The 19,957-nt window shown below is 53.9% G+C and overlaps 3 protein-coding genes across 3 annotated transcripts in view; all 3 read right to left on the reverse strand.

Moving 5' to 3' along the window:
- LOC143956045 (uncharacterized) overlaps window positions 1–19,957 on the reverse strand; it is a 296,417-nt gene that overhangs the window by 267,994 nt on the left and 8,466 nt on the right. The window lies entirely within an intron of this gene.
- Window positions 1–19,957, reverse strand: part of LOC143955742 (uncharacterized) — a 273,000-nt gene that overhangs the window by 245,401 nt on the left and 7,642 nt on the right. The gene's annotated exons all lie outside the window — the stretch shown is intronic.
- Window positions 13,356–18,588, reverse strand: LOC143955746 (uncharacterized). The gene has a single exon (XM_077465866.1). It carries the CDS (start codon window positions 15,203–15,205, stop codon window positions 13,643–13,645), a length of 1,563 nt encoding a protein of 520 aa, XP_077321992.1. The 5' UTR covers window positions 15,206–18,588; the 3' UTR covers window positions 13,356–13,642.

A 19,957-nucleotide genomic window follows, 5' to 3' on the forward strand; every position in this document is an offset into this window, starting at 1 on the left:
GCAAGGGACAAGCTGCATCTGGTGGCAGGCGATGTGACGAGGGACAAGCTGCATCTGGTGGCAGGTGATGTGGCGAGGGACAAGCTGCATCTGGTGGCAGGAAATGTGGAAAGGGACAAGCTGCATCTGTTGCCAGGCGATGTGGCGAGGGTCAAGCTGCATCTGGTGGCAGGCGATGTGGCAAGGGACAAGCTGCATCTGGTGGCAGGCGATGTGGCAAGGGACAAACTGCATCTGGTGGCAGGTGATGTGGCAAGGGACAAACTGCATCTGGTGGCAGGCGATGTGGCAAGGGACAAACTGCATCTGGTGGCAGGCGATGTGGTGAGGGACAAGCTGCATCTGGTGGCAGGCGATGTGGCAAGGGACAAGCTGCATCTGGTGGCAGGAAATGTGGAAAGGGACAAGCTGCATCTGTTGCCAGGCGATGTGGCGAGGGTCAAGCTGCATCTGGTGGCAGGCGATGTGGCAAGGGACAAGCTGCATCTGGTGGCAGGCGATGTGACGAGGGACAAGCTGCATCTGGTGGCAGGTGATGTGGCGAGGGACAAGCTGTATCTGGTGGCAGGTGCAAGGGACAAGCTGCATCTGGTGCCAGGAGATGTGGCAAGGGACAAGCTGCATCTGGTGGCAGGCGATGTGGCAAGGGACAAGCTGCATCTGGTGGCAGGCGATGTGACGAGGGACAAGCTGCATCTGGTGGTAGGCGATGTGGCAAGGGACAAGCTGCATCTGGTGGCAGGAGATGTGGAAAGGGACAAGCTGCATCTGGTGCCAGGCGATGTGGCGAGGGACAAGCTGCATCTGGTGGCAGGCGATGTGGCGAGGGACAAGCTGCATCTGGTGGCAGGCGATGTGGCAAGGGACAAGCTGCATCTGGTGGCAGGCGATGTGGCAAGGGACAAGCTGCATCTGGTGGCAGGCGATGTGGCAAGGGACAAGCTGCATCTGGTGGCAGGCGATGTGGCAAGGGACAAGCTGCATCTGGTGGCAGGCGATGTGGCAAGGGACAAGCTGCATCTGGTGGCAGACGATGTGGCGAGGGACAAGCTGCATCTCGTGGCAGGCGATGTGGCGAGGGACAAGCTGCATCTGGTGGCAGGCGATGTGGCAAGGGACAAGCTGCATCTGGTGGCAGGAGATGTGGAAAGGGACAAGCTGCATCTGTTGCCAGGCGATGTAGCGAGGGACAAGCTGCATCTGGTGGCAGGCGATGTGGCAAGGGACAAGCTGCATCTGGTGGCAGGCGATGTGGCAAGGGACAAGCTGCATCTGGTGGCAGGCGATGTGGCAAGGGACAAGCTGCATCTGGTGGCAGGCGATGTGGCAAGGGACAAGCTGCATCTGGTGGCAGGCGATGTGGCAAGGGACAAGCTGCATCTGGTGGCAGGCGATGTGGCAAGGGACAAGCTGCATCTGGTGGCAGGCGATGTGGCAAGGGACAAGCTGCATCTGGTGGCAGGCGATGTGGCAAGGGACAAGCTGCATCTGGTGGCAGGCGATGTGGCAAGGAACAAGCTGCATCTCGTGGCAGGCGATGTGGCAAGGGACAAGCTGCATCTGAAGCCAAGCGATGTGGCAAGGGACAAGCTGCATCTGGTGGCAGGCAATGTGGCAAGTGACAAGCTGCATCTGGTGGCAGGCGATGTGGCGAGGGACAAGCTGCATCTGGTGGTAGGTGATGTGGCAAGGGACAAGCTGCATCTGGTGGCAGGCGATGTGGCAAGGGACAAGCTGCATCTGATGGCAGGTGATGTGGCAAAGGACAAGCTGCATCTGGTGGCAGGCGATGTGGCAAGGGACAAACTGCATCTGGTGGCAGGTGATGTGGCAAGGGACAAGCTGCATCTCGTGGCAGGCGATGTGGCAAGGGACAAGCTGCATCTGGTGGCAGGCGATGTGGCAAGGGACAAGCTGCATCTGGTGGCAGGCGATGTGGCAAGAGACAAGCTGCATCTGGAGGCAGGCGATGTGGTGAGGGACAAGCTGCATCTGGTGGCGGGGCGATGTGGCAAGGGACAAGCTGCATCTGGTGGCAGGAGATGTGGAAAGGGACAAGCTGCATCTGTTGCCAGGCGATGTGGCGAGGGACAAGCTGCATCTGGTGGCAGGCGATGTGACGAGGGACAAGCTGCATCTGGTGGCAGGTGATGTGGCGAGGGACAAGCTGTATCTGGTGGCAGGTGCAAGGGACAAGCTGCATCTGGTGCCAGGAGATGTGGCAAGGGACAAGTTGCATCTGGTGGCAGGAGATGTGGCAAGGGACAAGCTGCATCTGGTGGCAGGCGATGTGGCAAGGGACAAGCTGCATCTGGTGGCAGGCGATGTGGCAAGGGACAAGCTGCATCTGGTGGTAGGCGATGTGGCAAGGGACAAGCTGCATCTGGTGGCAGGAGATGTGGCAAGGGACAAGCTGCATCTGGTGGCAGGCGATGTGGCAAGGGACAAGCTGCATCTGGTGGCAGGCGATGTGGCAAGGGACAAGCTGCATCTGGTGGCGGGCGATGTGGCAAGGGACAAGCTGCATCTGGTGGCAGGAGATGTGGCAAGGGACAAGCTGCTTCTGGTGGCAGGCGATGTGGCAAGGGACAAGCTGCATCTGAAGCCAAGCGATGTGGCAAGGGACAAGCTGCATCTGGTGGCAGGCGATGTGGCAAGGGACAAGCTGCATCTGGTGGCAGGCGATGTGGCAAGGGACAAGCTGCATCTGGTGGCAGGAGATGTGGCAAGGGACAAGCTGCATCTGGTGGCAGGCGATGTGGCAAGGGACAAGCTGCATCTGGTGGCAGGTGATGTGGCAAGGGACAAGCTGCATCTGGTGGCAGGCGATGTGGCAAGGGACAAACTGCATCTGGTGGCAGGTGATGTGGCAAGGGACAAACTGCATCTGGTGGCAGGCGATGTGGCAAGGGACAAACTGCATCTGGTGGCAGGCGATGTGGTGAGGGACAAGCTGCATCTGGTGGCAGGCGATGTGGCAAGGGACAAGCTGCATCTGGTGGCAGGAAATGTGGAAAGGGACAAGCTGCATCTGTTGCCAGGCGATGTGGCGAGGGTCAAGCTGCATCTGGTGGCAGGCGATGTGGCAAGGGACAAGCTGCATCTGGTGGCAGGCGATGTGACGAGGGACAAGCTGCATCTGGTGGCAGGTGATGTGGCGAGGGACAAGCTGTATCTGGTGGCAGGTGCAAGGAACAAGCTGCATCTGGTGCCAGGAGATGTGGCAAGGGACAAGTTGCATCTGGTGGCAGGAGATGTGGCAAGGTACAAGCTGCATCTGGTGGCAGGCGATGTGGCAAGGGACAAGCTGCATCTGGTGGCAGGCGATGTGGCAAGGGACAAGCTGCATCTGGTGGTAGGCGATGTGGCAAGGGACAAGCTGCATCTGGTGGCAGGAGATGTGGCAAGGGACAAGCTGCATCTGGTGGCAGGCGATGTGGCAAGGGATAAGCTGCATCTGGTGGCAGGCGATGTGGCAAGGGACAAGCTGCATCTGGTGGCAGTCGATGTGGCGAGGGACAAGCTGCATCTGGTGGTAGGCGATGTGGCAAGGGACAAGCTGCATCTGGTGGCAGGCGATGTGGCAAGGGACAAGCTGCATCTGGTGGCGGGCGATGTGGCAAGGGACAAGCTGCATCTGGTGGCAGGTGATGTGGCAAGGGACAAGCTGCATCTGGTGGCAGGCGATGTGGAAAGGGACAAGCTGCATCTGGTGGCAGGCGATGTGGCAAGGGACAAGCTGCATCTGGCGGCAGGCGATGTGGAAAGGGACAAGCGGCATCTGGTGGCAGGCGATGTGGCAAGGGACAAGCTGCATCTGGTGCCAGGCGATGTGGCAAGGGACAAGCGGCATCTGGTGCCAGGAGATGTGGCAAGGGACAAGTTGCATCTGGTGGCAGGAGATGTGGCAAGGGACAAGCTGCATCTGGTGGCAGGCGATGTGGCAAGGGACAAACTGCATCTGGTGGCAGGCGATGTGGCAAGGGACAAGCTTCATCTGGTGGCAGGCAATGTGGCAAGGGACAAGCTGCATCTGGTGGTAGGCGATGTGGCAAGGGACAAGCTGCATCTGGTGGCAGGCGATGTGGCACGGGACAAGCTGCATCTCGTGGCAGGCGATGTGGCAAGGGACAAGCTGCATCTGGTAGCAGGCGATGTGGCAAGGGACAAGCTGCATCTGGTGGCAGGCGATGTGGCAAGGGACAAGCTGCATCTGGTGGCAGGCGATGTGGCAAGGGACAAGCTGCATCTGGTGGCAGGCGATGTGGCAAGGGACAAGCTGCATCTGGTGGCAGGCGATGTGGCAAGGATCAAGCTGCATCTGGTGGCAGGCGATGTGGCAAGGGACAAGCTGCATCTGAAGCCAAGCGATGTGGCAAGGGACAAGCTGCATCTGGTGGCAGGCAATGTGGCAAGGGACAAGCTGCATCTGGTGGCAGGCGATGTGGCGAGGGACAAGCTGCATCTGGTGGTAGGTGATGTGGCAAGGGACAAGCTGCATCTGGTGGCAGGCGATGTGGCAAGGGACAAGCTGCATCTGATGGCAGGTGATGTGGCAAAGGACAAGCTGCATCTGGTGGCAGGCGATGTGGCAAGGGACAAACTGCATCTGGTGGCAGGTGATGTGGCAAGGGACAAGCTGCATCTCGTGGCAGGCGATGTGGCAAGGGACAAGCTGCATCTGGTGGCAGGCGATGTGGCAAGGGACAAGCTGCATCTGGTGGCAGGCGATGTGGCAAGGGACAAGCTGCATCTGGTGGCAGGCGATGTGGTGAGGGACAAGCTGCATCTGGTGGCAGGCGATGTGGCAAGGGACAAGCTGCATCTGGTGGCAGGAGATGTGGCAAGGGACAAGCTGCATCTGGTGGCAGGCGATGTGGCAAGGGATAAGCTGCATCTGGTGGCAGGCGATGTGGCAAGGGACAAGCTGCATCTGGTGGCAGGCGATGTGGCGAGGGACAAGCTGCATCTGGTGGTAGGCGATGTGGCAAGGGACAAGCTGCATCTGGTGGCAGGCGATGTGGCGAGGGACAAGCTGCATCTGGTGGCAGGAGATGTGGCAAGGGACAAGCTGCATCTGGTGGCAGGCGATGTGGCAAGGGACAAGCTGCATCTGGTGGCAGGCGATGTGGCAAAGGACAAGCTGCATCTGGTGGCAGGCGATGTGGCGAGGGACAAGCTGCATCTGGTGGCCGGAGATGTGGCGAGGGTGTTAGGAACGTCTAGTATTGAGTCTGACTTGGTGGAAGGGGACCTCTCCTACGGCTCTGGTTCCGGTCTCTCTGGAATGGGGACAGGGAGACAGGAGCACAGCGGGGTAGAAGAGTCCGGCCGGGTGCAGCAACCGGTGCTGGGTAGATGAGGATCCTTGGAGCAGGAACTCCCAGTAGTATGGAAGAAACAGGGAGAAGGCTGCTGACTGTGGATCCTGGATGGAGGAGGTCCGCTGGACGAGGAGGTAGCCGACTCAGGAACAGGCAGGAATCAAGCAGAGGTGTCAGGTACAAGCAGGAGGTCTGGCAACAGGAAAACAGTCCAAGAAGGGTCAAACAAGCCGGGGTCGGAGCAGGAGAGGTCAGCAAGGTCAAACGGAGCCGGGTCGGGTATCAGATGAGTAGCAGGCAGGTATCAGGTAACTTCAGGCACTAGCTGCAGACGAGACAGCACAGAACCACAACAACTGTGCCCTTAAAAAGGGTCATTGGCGCCGATCGAGCTAACGTACGCTCGTGCGTGCGTGCGCTGCGCGTACATACGATCGTCGTGCAAGGGACAAGCTGCATCTGGTGCCAGGAGATGTGGCAAGGGACAAGCTGCATCTGGTGGCAGGCGATGTGGCGAGGGACAAGCTGCATATGGTGGCAGGAGATGTGGTGAGGGACAAACTGCATCTGGTGGCAGGCGATGTGGAAAGGGACAAGCTGCATCTGGTGGCAGGCGATGTGGCGAGGGACAAGCTGCATCTGGTGGCAGGCGATGTGGCAAGGGACAAGCTGCATCTGGTGGCAGGCGATGTGGCGAGGGACAAGCTGCATCTGGTGGCAGGCGATGTGGCGAGGGACAAGCTGTATCTGGTGGCAGGCGATGTGGCAAGGGACAAGCTGCATCTGGTGCCAGGAGATGTGGCAAGGGACAAGTTGCATCTGGTGGCAGGAGATGTGGCAAGGGACAAGCTGCATCTGGTGGCAGGCGATGTGGCAAGGGACAAGCTGCATCTGGTGGCAGGCGATGTGGCAAGGGACAAGCTGCATCTGGTGGCAGGAGATGTGGCAAGGGACAAGCTGCATCTGGTGGCAGGCGATGTGGCAAGGGACAAGCTGCATCTGGTGGCAGGAGATGTGGCAAGGGACAAGCTGCATCTGGTGGCAGGCGATGTGGCAAGGGACAAGCTGCATCTGGTGGCAGGAGATGTGGCAAGGGACAAGCTGCATCTGGTGGCAGGAGATGTAGCAAGGGACAAGCTTCATCTGGTGGTAAGCGATGTGGCGAGGGACAAGCTGCATCTGGTGGCAGGGGATGTGGCGAGGGACAAGCTGCATCTGGTGGCAGGCGATGTGGCAAGGGACAAGCTGCATCTGGTGGCAGGCGATGTGGCGAGGGACAAGCTGCATATGGTGGCAGGAGATGTGGCGAGGGACAAACTGCATCTGGTGGCAGGCGATGTGGAAAGGGACAAGCTGCATCTGGTGGCAGGCGATGTGGCGAGGGACAAGCTGCATCTGGTGACGGGCGATGTGGCAAGGGACAAGCTGCATCTGGTGGCAGGTGATGTGGCAAGGGACAAGCTGCATCTGGTGGCAGGCGATGTGGCAAGGGACAAGCTGCATCTGGTGGCAGGCGATGTGGCAAGGGACAAGCTGCATCTGGCGGCAGGCGATGTGGAAAGGGACAAGCGGCATCTGGTGGCAGGCGATGTGGCAAGGGACAAGCTGCATCTGGTGCCAGGCGATGTGGCAAGAGACAAGCTGCATCTGGTGCCAGGAGATGTGGCAAGGGACAAGTTGCATCTGGTGGCAGGAGATGTGGCAAGGGACAAGCTGCATCTGGTGGCAGGCGATGTGGCAAGGGACAAACTGCATCTGGTGGCAGGCGATGTGGCAAGGGACAAGCTTCATCTGGTGGCAGGCAATGTGGCAAGGGACAAGCTGCATCTGGTGGTAGGCGATGTGGCAAGGGACAAGCTGCATCTGGTGGCAGGAGATGTGGAAAGGGACAAGCTGCATCTGTTGCCAGGCGATGTGGCGAGGGACAAGCTGCATCTGGTGGCAGGCGATGTGGCAAGGGACAAGCTGCATCTGGTGGCAGGCGATGTGGCGAGGGACAAGCTGCATCTGGTGGCAGGCGATGTGGCGAGGGACAAGCTGTATCTGGTGGCAGGCGATGTGGCAAGGGACAAGCTGCATCTGGTGCCAGGAGATGTGGCAAGGGACAAGTTGCATCTGGTGGCAGGAGATGTGGCAAGGGACAAGCTGCATCTGGTGGCAGGCGATGTGGCAAGGGACAAGCTGCATCTGGTGGCAGGCGATGTGGCGAGGGACAAGCTGCATATGGTGGCAGGAGATGTGGCGAGGGACAAACTGCATCTGGTGGCAGGCGATGTGGAAAGGGACAAGCTGCATCTGGTGGCAGGCGATGTGGCGAGGGACAAGCTGCATCTGGTGACGGGCGATGTGGCAAGGGACAAGCTGCATCTGGTGGCAGGTGATGTGGCAAGGGACAAGCTGCATCTGGTGGCAGGCGATGTGGCAAGGGACAAGCTGCATCTGGTGGCAGGCGATGTGGCAAGGGACAAGCTGCATCTGGCGGCAGGCGATGTGGAAAGGGACAAGCGGCATCTGGTGGCAGGCGATGTGGCAAGGGACAAGCTGCATCTGGTGCCAGGCGATGTGGCAAGAGACAAGCTGCATCTGGTGCCAGGAGATGTGGCAAGGGACAAGTTGCATCTGGTGGCAGGAGATGTGGCAAGGGACAAGCTGCATCTGGTGGCAGGCGATGTGGCAAGGGACAAACTGCATCTGGTGGCAGGCGATGTGGCAAGGGACAAGCTTCATCTGGTGGCAGGCAATGTGGCAAGGGACAAGCTGCATCTGGTGGTAGGCGATGTGGCAAGGGACAAGCTGCATCTGGTGGCAGGAGATGTGGAAAGGGACAAGCTGCATCTGTTGCCAGGCGATGTGGCGAGGGACAAGCTGCATCTGGTGGCAGGCGATGTGGCAAGGGACAAGCTGCATCTGGTGGCAGGCGATGTGGCGAGGGACAAGCTGCATCTGGTGGCAGGCGATGTGGCGAGGGACAAGCTGTATCTGGTGGCAGGCGATGTGGCAAGGGACAAGCTGCATCTGGTGCCAGGAGATGTGGCAAGGGACAAGTTGCATCTGGTGGCAGGAGATGTGGCAAGGGACAAGCTGCATCTGGTGGCAGGCGATGTGGCAAGGCACAAGCTGCATCTGGTGGCAGGCGATGTGGCAAGGGACAAGCTGCATCTGGTGGCAGGAGATGTGGCAAGGGACAAGCTGTATCTGGTGGCAGGCGATGTGGCAAGGGACAAGCTGCATCTGGTGGCAGGAGATGTGGCAAGGGACAAGCTGCATCTGGTGGCAGGCGATGTGGCAAGGGACAAGCTGCATCTGGTGGCAGGAGATGTGGCAAGGGACAAGCTGCATCTGGTGGCAGGAGATGTAGCAAGGGACAAGCTGCATCTGGTGGTAAGCGATGTGGCGAGGGACAAGCTGCATCTGGTGGCAGGCGATGTGGCGAGGGACAAGCTGCATCTGGTGGCAGGTGATGTGGCAAGGGACAAGCTGCATCTGGTGGCAGGCGATGTGGCGAGGGACAAGCTGCATATGGTGGCAGGAGATGTGGCGAGGGACAAACTGCATCTGGTGGCAGGCGATGTGGAAAGGGACAAGCTGCATCTGGTGGCAGGCGATGTGGCGAGGGACAAGCTGCATATGGTGGCAGGAGATGTGGCGAGGAACAAGCTGCATCTGGTGGCAGGCGATGTGGAAAGGGACAAGCTGCATCTGGTGGCAGGCGATGTGGCAAGGGACAAGCTGCATCTGGTGGCAGGCGATGTGGCAAGGGACAAGCTGCATCTGGTGGCAGGCGATGTGGCAAGGGACAAGCTGCATCTGGTGGCAGGCGATGTGGCAAGGGACAAGCTGCATCTGGTGGCAGGCGATGTGGCAAGGGACAAGCTGCATCTGGTGGCAGGCGATGTGGCGAGGGACAAGCTGCATCTGGTGGCAGGAGATGTGGCAAGGGACAAGCTGCATCTGGTGGCAGGCGATGTGGCAAGGGACAAGCTGCATCTGGTGGCAGGCGATGTGGCAAGGGACAAGCTGCATCTGGTGGCAGGCGATGTGGCGAGGGACAAGCTGCATATGGTGGCCGGAGATGTGGCGAGGGACAAACTGTATCTGGTGGCAGGCGATGTGGAAAGGGACAAGCTGCATCTGGTGGCAGGCGATGTGGCGAGGGACAAGCTGCATATGGTGGCAGGAGATGTGGCGAGGGACAAACTGTATCTGGTGGCAGGCGATGTGGAAAGGGACAAGCTGCATCTGGTGGCAGGCGATGTGGCAAGGGACAAGCTGCATCTGGTGGCAGGCGATGTGGCAAGGGACAAGCTGCATCTGGCGGCAGGCGATGTGGAAAGGGACAAGCTGCATCTGGTGGCAGGCAATGTGGCAAGGGACAAGCTGCATCTGGTGCCAGGCGATGTGGCAAGGGACAAGCTGCATCTGGTGCCAGGAGATGTGGCAAGGGACAAGCTGCATCTGGTGGCAGGCGATGTGGCAAGGGACAAGCTGCATCTGGTGGCAGGAGATGTGGCAAGGGACAAGCTGCATCTGGTGGCAGGAGATGTAGCAAGGGACAAGCTGCATCTGGTGGTAAGCGATGTGGCGAGGGACAAGCTGCATCTGGTGGCAGGCGATGTGGCGAGGGACAAGCTGCATCTGGTGGCAGGCGATGTGGCAAGGGACAAGCTGCATCTGGTGGCAGGCGATGTGGCGAGGGACAAGCTGCATATGGTGGCAGGAGATGTGGCGAGGGACAAACTGCATCTGGTGGCAGGCGATGTGGAAAGGGACAAGCTGCATCTGGTGGCAGGCGATGTGGCGAGGGACAAGCTGCATATGGTGGCAGGAGATGTGGTGAGGAACAAGCTGCATCTGGTGGCAGGCGATGTGGAAAGGGACAAGCTGCATCTGGTGGCAGGCGATGTGGCAAGGGACAAGCTGCATCTGGTGGCAGGCGATGTGGCAAGGGACAAGCTGCATCTGGTGGCAGGCGATGTGGCGAGGGACAAGCTGCATCTGGTGGCAGGCGATGTGGCAAGGGACAAGCTGCATCTGGTGGCAGGCGATGTGGCAAGGGACAAGCTGCATCTGGTGGCAGGCGATGTGGCAAGGGACAAGCTGCATCTGGTGGCAGGCGATGTGGCAAGGGACAAGCTGCATCTGGTGGCAGGCGATGTGGCGAGGGACAAGCTGCATCTGGTGGCAGGCGTTGTGGCAAGGGACAAGCTGCATCTGGTGGCAGGCGATGTGGCAAGGGACACGCTCAGGACTCCCACTGATTCTGCATTATGGTGGTAAGTTGAACTATTTCATTTTATATTACAATGCGATCATGTGACCCCTCGGCTCTGTCTCTCCCCCCCGGGTGACGTAAAATAAAGCAAACATTAAAGTTACCCCCCCCCCCTCCAAATTTTTTAGTCCCCATGAACATAAACGCCATGTCACGGGCGCCTACATACGAAATGTAGATTGCACGAACGTCCAAATTCAGTATTTTGGTTTTGAATCAGTGGTTGGTTTATGTTCTTCGATATCTACTGTAGTCATAAGTGTATGGGTAGAATATCTCCGGGACTTGTAGGAAACCATGCCCGATGACGGGAACCAAGGGGTCAATGTACAGAAGATTTGTTGGACGACTGTGACAAGCTTTAGCCCAAATGCGATCAATTCTGGCCGTATTGTAATTAGCAGAGTTATCTCCTATGATTGTCAGCTCCATCTAGTGGCCATAATGAAGTATTTTTCCTGAAATTCCTCCATCTATAAAAGGATTGTTGTAGCCCCCTGGTCCGGAACTGGGGTTATAATATAAATGTAGTTTCGGGCTGGGGCTGTAGGCATCTCAGATTGATTGTACAGCTTATCTGGTCTTTCCCTAAACTCAATTAGGTTGTACGTTTCTCACTGTCGCCAGTTGGAGTCACTGGTGCCACAGGCCACTATGAGAAGTACAACTAGGTTGAGTTATATTCAACCGAGCTGAATATTCAATAATCAATATTAATTTTTCTTCCAGTCAGCCCAGTAGGAGGTCCTTGACCAGTGGTGCGTTCTGGGAGAGGATATATATATATATATATTTGGGCTGGGCCATGTGCTCAATCTCTTGCCTCAGGCCCTCCTGGCCTGGGGATGTGCTGCTGAAGTGAGCTCTGCAAGTAGGCCTAGAAGCCTGTCTGGGGCCTACTAATCCTGGAGGTGGTCCTTAGGCTGTCTTGTCCAGGGTAGAGGAAACCAAACCAAATAGAGAAGATCCAGGGGGGAGGACCCATGGTGGAGAGAGCCAGGACGCAGGCTGGTCTTCCGGAAGGGCCTGGTGACTCGTTTGAAGGAGGCGCCTACATCTAAAACCTGCTTACAGTGTCGACGGGTCGGCTTATAGTTTCCGACACTGTGAAGCCGAATTTTGTTCTACATCTGAAAACCTGCTTGAAGTATCGCCGGGTCGGCTTAAAGGTTCTACTAATGCGAAGCTGTACTTTTTCTGGATCCAAGGAGTCCATAAGTGATCTGCTGCTGGTATCGGGAGACCCCCAACCCTTTCTCCTACTACTTCCTTCCACGTTCTCCATTAACGACTTCAGGACCGCCCGCCGTCGATATATATACGCCAGTAATTTGACGTCAAATACCGGGGGTTATGGCAGCAGATAGCTGCCACGATCCCGGTATTTTCTTAAATGTCGGGCGGTCCACTAAAATAAAAGTGGTCTCAGTGGCGGATGCGCCGCAGGATCACTTTTATCGGCGGCGGGAGAGGTGCCCACCCCCCTCCCGCCACGTTTCGTTCGTCTCAGACGCTTACCGGATAGCCGTTGGTAGCGGCAGAGACAATCCGATCCTTTCTCCTCAGAGGCACTAAGTTAAGTGAGGGAATGATGTCCCCCCCCCCCAACTCGACTCTATGCCATTGGATGACGGAAGTGACATCAAAACGTCACTTCCGCCCAATGGCCTGAAAGGGAAATTTTTTACATTTTTTTATTGCATTTAAGTGTAAATGTAAGATGTGAAGTCTATTAAACGTCGCCTATGAAGATTTTTAAGCGTCAAAGTTTGTCGCCGTTCCACGAGCGGGGCGCAAATTTTGAAGCGTGACATGTTGGGTATCAATTTACTCGGCGTAACATCATCTTTCACAATATAAAAATCAAATTGGGCAAATTTTCTTATTCTTTTTATTCCAAAAAGTGTATTTTTTTCAAACAAAATTGCGTTTGTAAAACCGCTGCGCGAATAAGGTGTGACATAAAGTATTGCAACGACCGCCATTTTATTTTCTAGGATGTCTGGAAAAAAAAAACATATAATGTTTGGGGGTTCTAAGTAATTTTCTAGCCAAAAAAAAAAATGATTTTAACTTGTAAACAGCAAGTTAAAAAAATAGGCCCGGTCCTAAAGTGGTTAAAGCTTTGAAAAGATCATAAGTGACTGGCGCCCAATTTTTGTTCAAAACTCCCCATTATAACCATGGACTCAGCCCGGGGGTACATGCTAGCTCGCCCCCTGCCTCAAGAGATGACACTCACATTCAGTAGACCCAGGGCGGACTCTACATTGTGATACAGAATTATGGACACTAGATGGAGGCAATGATCATAGGAAATCACTGAGTTATATAAAATATGGACAATATTCGTCACGGCTGGGCAGACCTGTGCCGCATTCCATCAACTATTTGTTTTCTTATTCATAATAGACCTCTAAGTCTCCATACCACAGAATGTACTCAGCTAATGAGAGGTAATGACTCCATTTTTTATTTTAAAAGGCCTGGAGGACCGTCTTTTAAGTGGTGGGGTTTAACGTGTTTCGTCCTGGAAGACGACTTGAGAAAACAGACCTCTTGCAAGAGAATAATAGACCTCTAAGTCTCCATACCACAAAATGTACTCAGCCAATGAGAGGAAATGACTCCATTTTTTATTTTAAAAGGCCTAGAGGACCACTTTTTAAGTGGTGGGGGTTAACGTGTTTCGTCGCAAAGGACGACTTGAAAAAACAGACGTCTTGCAAGAGTTTACGCCACAAAATGTACTCAGCCAATGAGAGGTAATGACTCCATTTTTATTTTTCTCCTGCTATCAATGGCCGACACGGTACAACACTTCATCCATGTCTTTGGTGATCTCTGATCTCCTTATCAACTGTTTCTTCCATGATAAAGATCAGCCATGGAGTATATCTGAGGTGTATATCAGGGGGTGCTTCTTCCCCACATGTCCAGCAACATTCATATACAAGACATTTCCCGCACTCACTAATACACCTCCAGGGTTGTGTGGGACCCCCTGATGTACAGGAAGACCGGACTTCAGCGAGGAACATTTTCCTCACTCAGGACAGGAAAATGACTTCACCACCATGTGCAGTCTCTGGTGTCTGTACAGATCGGACTTCTTTGAAAAACAAATCCCGCACTCATTACAGAAAAGTTGCTTCTCCATCGTGTGCAATTTCTGATGTTTTTGAAGATTGCACTTCTGTGAAAAACATTTCCCGCACTCAGGACAGGAATACGGCTTCTCCCCCGTGTGAGATCTCCGATGCGTGACAAGCTCTGATTTCTCTGCAAAACTTTTCCCGCAGGAATTTATCTGATGGTTCAAAAGACTGGACTTCTGTGAAAAACATTTCCCGCACACAGGACAGGAATACGGCTTCTCTCCTGTGTGACATCTTTGATGTACGGAAAGATAGGACTTCTGTGCAAAACATTTCCCGCACTCAAGGCAGGAATACGGTTTCTCCCCCGTGTGAGATCTCTGATGACAGCTAAGACTGGACTTCTGTGTAAAACATTTCCCACATTCAGGACAGGAATAGGGCTTCTTTTCCCTGTGAGATTTCCCATGTCTGACAAGATCTGATCTCTCTAGAACACATTTCCCGAACAAACGTCTCTGATGTGTGTAAAGACTGGACTTCTGTGAAAAACATTTTCCGCACCCAGAACAGGAATAGGGCTTCTCCCCCGTGTGAGTTCTTTTATGGATATTAAGGGTGCTTCTTTCCGTGAAATGTTTGCCGCACTCAGGACAAGAATACGGCTTCTCCCCTGTGTGAGACCTTTGGTGTCTGGTGAGATCGGATTTCATGGAAAAAAAATTCCCGCACTCAGAACAAAAATATGGTTTTTCCCCCGTGTGAGATCTCTGATGTCTAAAAAGATGAGACTTCTGTGAAAAACATTTTCCACACTCGGAACAGAAATATGTTTTTTGCCCCGTGTGAAATCTCTGATGCTGGGAAAGACGAGACTTCTTTGAAAAACCTTTCCCGCACTCAAGACAGGAATACAGCTTCTCCCCTGTGTGAGATTTTATATGAATATTAAGACCGATTTTAAAACTGAAACCCTTCCCGCACTCAGGACAGGAATATGGCTTCTCTCCTGTGTGAGATCTTTTATGCACATTAAGATAGTATTTAGAATGGAAACACTTTCCACACTTAGTACAGGGAAGCCTCTTATGTGTTGGAAGGGCGGCACTGTCCCGCACAGTCTGAGGTTCCTCAGGATAAGAGGAATACGATGGTCCGGCACCGTCCCGCACAGTCTGAGGTTCCTCAGGATAAGAGGAATACGATGGTCCGGCACCGTCCCGCACAGTCTGAGGTTCCTCGGGATAAGAGGAATACGATGGTCCATCTACACTGTGTGGTGCCGGATGGACATTTGAGGTAGTCGGGTTTTCTCCTGGACTATACTGTGTGATGTCCTCATCTTCTACTTTACAGTCTGGAGACAAAGTGAGACAATCCTCTGAGGTTTTCCTCATCTCCCGTCCATCTACTAAAATAGAAATACAAAGATTATTACTAGACATGAGCTGATTGGTTCCCCTAAACCAACCAAGATAAAGACCAGGCTGATCCTGAGGACCCCCCATCATTGGGTTACTGACTCCTCCCTCATTATCACTTTCTGTTTAAGGTTCCAATGTTATTATTGTCACAGATCAGCTGCGGAGCTGATCTGTGTCTCACCTTTACTGCAGTGGGTCGGCTGGTATCTGTTGTCCACTGACAGGTGTTCAGCTCTGTGCACTCTCCAGCTATGGGTGTCGCCGCCCTTCACCTGTTGCCTGATATATGTTTCCTTCCTGCTACTTCCTGTCCAGCCCCTCATGTGCTTCTCTATTTAAATCCCTTCCTAACTAGCTACCATTGCTTGAGCAACGTTTGTTTCTGAAGCTCCCCTGTGTAACCTGTTTTACCTGACCTCTCGTGATCTGATCTTCTGTGTACCGACCCGGCTTGTTTTGATTACGTTGTCTGCAGCCCGCCCTGACCTTGGCTCACTACCTGGCTTTCCTTTGCTTTATCCATCCATCCTTGTCTACAGTGTCTTCTGGTACTTCCCTAGCGAGCAGGGTGAACCGGGGGGTCGTGACCTGGGGTCAGCACGCAGCTAAGTCCAAACCTTCGTGAGAGGGTCCCTGGCAGAACACCGGCTGACTCTTAGATTCCACGCCCTGGGGGATCCCGTGTCACCTGCTCGCCCGAGGGTTTGCTGTAAGTAGTACCGTGACAGTTTGCTCAAGCCATGAGCGTCTCTGAGAATCGGCCATTGACCGAGGATCCAATGCAACATCTAGTTCAGAGACTTAACTCCCAGCAAGCTAATCAAGAGCAAATAATGCTGGTTCTCCAGGATCTTGCCTCTCGTCTTGATCGTCTGCAACTCGCTGCAACTTCAGCTCCTCCCGTTCCGGCTCCTGCTTCTGTTCCTCCGGTTTTACCTGCTGCACCTGGCAATCCCTGCCTGCATCTGCCGTCGCCACCTCGGTTCTCCGGTGATCCTAAGGCTTGTCGGGGCTTCATCAATCAGTGTTCCATCCCCTTCGAACTTTCCAGCCACCATTTTCCTACTGATCGCACCAAAGTCGCATACATCATCTCTCTCCTCTCCGATGATGCCTTAGCTTGGGCCTCTCCACTCTAGGAATCACACGCTCCTATCACCTCTGACCTCCAGCTCTTTTTGGATGCATTTCGGGAAAACTTTTGATGAGCCCGGCAGAGCGTCTTCGTCTGCTGGGGCCCTCCTTCGTCTTCGTCAGCAAGAAATGACAGTCGGCCAATACGCAGTTCGATTCCGTACGCTGGCCGCTGAACTCCAATGGAATAATGAGGCCCTTACTGCTACCTTCTGGCAAGGTTTATCTGACCGTGTCAAGGATGAACTCGCTGGACGCGCCATTCCCACCGCATTGGATGGACTTAATCGCATTGAGCATTCAAATTGACGTTCGCTTCCAGGAGCGGGCTCTGGAGAAATCCAGATCCAGTCATCCCCCCTGCTGGCCGTCCAGCACAGGTAGTCCATAGATCGGTGCAATCCTCTCCGTCTTCGACCTCTCACGTGTTGGAAGAACCTATGCAGCTTGGGCGAACCCGCCTCACTCCCGAGGAGCTTGGCCGACGCATGGGACTGGGTTTGTGCCTGTGTACTGTGGCGATAAAGGACATCTTTTGAACTCCTGTCCAGTCCGTCCGGGAAAACTCCAGGGTCTAGCTCACTCGGAGGGAGGTGATCTAGACCGATCCGTTAATTTTCCTGGTTTCACCCTCCCCGTGGCTAACCGCTGGGCTCAGAATGCCTATCAACTCTCTGCATACGTGGATTCTGGTGCTGCCGGGAATTTCATTGAACAATCTTTAGCTTCCGAGTTGGGTATCGCCTTTGTTGCCTTGGCTATACCCCTCTCCGTGACCGCAGTAGACGGCTCCTTGTTGCCTATGGGTCCAATCCAGTTTAAAACCTCTCCTATAGAGTTAAGCATTGGGGCTTTGCATAGTGAGAAGATCTCTTTCCTAATATAGCCTAAATCCTCCAGTCCCATCATCCTGGGCCTTCCATGGTTGCAGAAACACTCCCCACATCTGGACTGGAATTCTGGACAAGTATTGGCTTGGAGCCCTCCATGCCAACAACAATGTATTTCCAAGGTGCTACCTCCTCCTTCCATTCCTCTTGCTGAGACCTCCACAACTCCCATGTTGCCTGCCCAATATCAGTCCTTCCGAGATGTTTTCTGCAAAAAGGCCGCCGATCGCCTTCCTCCTCATAGAGACTTTGACTGCTGCATTGAGCTTTTACCTGGGACCGCTCCTCCCCGTGGCCGAGTCTACCCTCTATCTATCCCCGAGACACAAGCCATGTCTGAATACATTCGGGAAAACCTACAAAAGGGTTTCATCAGGAAATCTAAACCCTTGTACACACGGTCGGAGAATCCGTCGGAATGTGTCCTATCGGACCGTGTTGTCGGATAATCCGACTGTGTGTGGTCTGCATCGGACTGATTCCGTCGGAATATCCGTCGGACCCAATTTTCCAACTTGTTGGAAATATTTTCCGACCAACTGGGCCGATCGGACATACTCCGATCATGTGTAGAGAATTTTGATCGGACCAAGTGCCACGCATGCTCAGATCAAATTCCTACACCAAAGCTATTGGCTACTAGCCTGAATGTAGTCCCATCGTAACGAAATTACGTCATCACGTTCTGAATGATCGGATTTTTCGACAACTTAGTCCGACCGTGTGTATGCAACAGTTTCGGACAAAATCCGATGGGCAAAATCCGACGGATTTGGTTGTAGAAATCTCCGACCGTGTGTACAGGGGCTAACTCACCTGCCGGAGCTGGGTTCTTCTTTGTAGCGAAAAAAGATGGTTCACTCTGTCCATGCATCGACTGCAGGGGTCTTAACGCCATCACTGCGAAGAACCGATACCCCCTTCCTTTAATTTCTGAACTCTTTGACAGACTGCGAGGTTCTCATATCTTTACTAAATTGGATCTTAGCCCTTGTACACACGGTCGGAGAATCCGTCGGAATGTGTCCTATCAGACCGCGTCGTCGGATAATCCGACTGTGTGTGGTATGCATCGGACTGTTTCCGTCGGAATATCCGTCCGACCCAATTTTCCAACATGTTGGAAATATTTCCCGACCAACTGGGCCGGTCGGACATACTCCGATCATGTGTAGCGAATTTTGATCGGACAAAGTGCCACGCATGCTCAGATCAAATTCCTACATCAAAGCTATTGGCTACTAGCCTGAACGTAGTCCCATCGTAACGAAATTACATCTTCACGTTCTGAAAGATCGGATTTTTCGACAACTTAGCCCGACCGTGTGTATGCAACAGTTTCAGACAAGATCCGACGGAGAAAATCAGACGGATTTGGGTGTTGAAATCTCCGACCCTGTGTACAGGGGCTTAGAGGGGCCTACAATTTAATATGAATCCGGGAAGGAGACGAATGGATGACCGCCTTTAACACCAGGGATGGACATAGGTATCTGGTGATGCCCTTCGGCTTATGCAATGCCCCAGCGGTCTTCCAAAATTTTGTTAACGAGATCTTTCGCAACCTTCTGTATGTCTGTGTTATCGTATATCTGGATGATATTCTAATTTTCTCGCCAGACTTACCTACCCATCGTTTTCATGTAAAAACTGTGCTAAAGCGCCTACGGGACAATTGTCTATATGCTAAATTGGAGAAGTGTTTATTTGAACAAACACAAGTTCTATTCCTGGGCTATATAATCTCATCACAAGGTCTCCTCATGGACCCAGCCAAACTTCGGGCCATCTCCGAGTGGCCTCAGCCCTCTGGTCTTAAAGCCACTCAACGCTTTTTGGGCTTCACCAATTACTACCGCCAATTCATTCGTAACTACTCCACCTTGGTGGCTCCGATTACATCGCTCACACGTAAAAGGTGTAAATGCTCGGCTCTGGTCCCCTGAAGCCATTGAAGCTTTCCGCAAACTCAAGGCAGCCTTCCTCTCTGCCGCTATTCTTCTACGCCCGGACATTACTAAACCCTTTTCTTTGGAGGTTGATGCCTCTTCTGTAGGAGTCGGTGCCGTCCTACTCCAAGCTCAGCAGGGCAAGTCTCAGCCTTGTGGATTCTTTTCCAAGAAGTTTTCTGATGCTGAGAAAAACGATACCATTGGGGACCGTGAGCTACTTCGCCATTAAACTAGCTCTTCAAGAATGGCGACATCTTCTAGAGGGTTCTCCCCATTGTATTACCATCTATACTGATCATAAAAATCTGCAGTATTTACATTCCGCAAAACGCTTGAACCCACGTCAAGCTCGCTGGGCCCTCTTTTTCGCCCGCTTCAATTTTAACATTACTTTCCATCCTGGTGCCAAGAACCTTCGAGCCGATGCCTTGTCCAGGTCGTTTGATGTCAATGATTCTGAGAATCACCTAGATCCTGGTCCCATCATTCCTCCGCATCGTATTCTAGCCATCACTCAGCTCCAGTCTACGCAGCCTCCTCCTGGTAAAACTTTTGTTGCCCCTGCACTTCGTCCCAAACTCCTTGCTTGGGCACATGACTCCAAGTTCTCTGGACATCCTGGCATTCCTCGTACTTGTGACCTTCTTCAGCGTCATTATTGGTGGCCTTCTCTTCATAAGGATGTCAAGGAATACGTTCAAGCTTGTTCGGTTTGTGTACTTTCCAAATCTTCCACGTCCGCCCCTGCTGGGTTGCTTTTGCCCTTACCAGTGCCCGATGTACCTTGGCGTTGTATTGCCATGGACTTTATATCAGATCTGCCTCCCTCAACAGGTTCTACAGTCATCTGGGTAGTGGTGGAT

The sequence above is a fragment of the Lithobates pipiens genome, unplaced genomic scaffold (assembly GCF_037356315.1).
Source record: "Lithobates pipiens isolate NorthernLeopardFrog02 unplaced genomic scaffold, aLitPip1_a1.2 Scaffold_35, whole genome shotgun sequence".
In the NCBI taxonomy this organism is placed as follows: domain Eukaryota; kingdom Metazoa; phylum Chordata; class Amphibia; order Anura; family Ranidae; genus Lithobates; species Lithobates pipiens.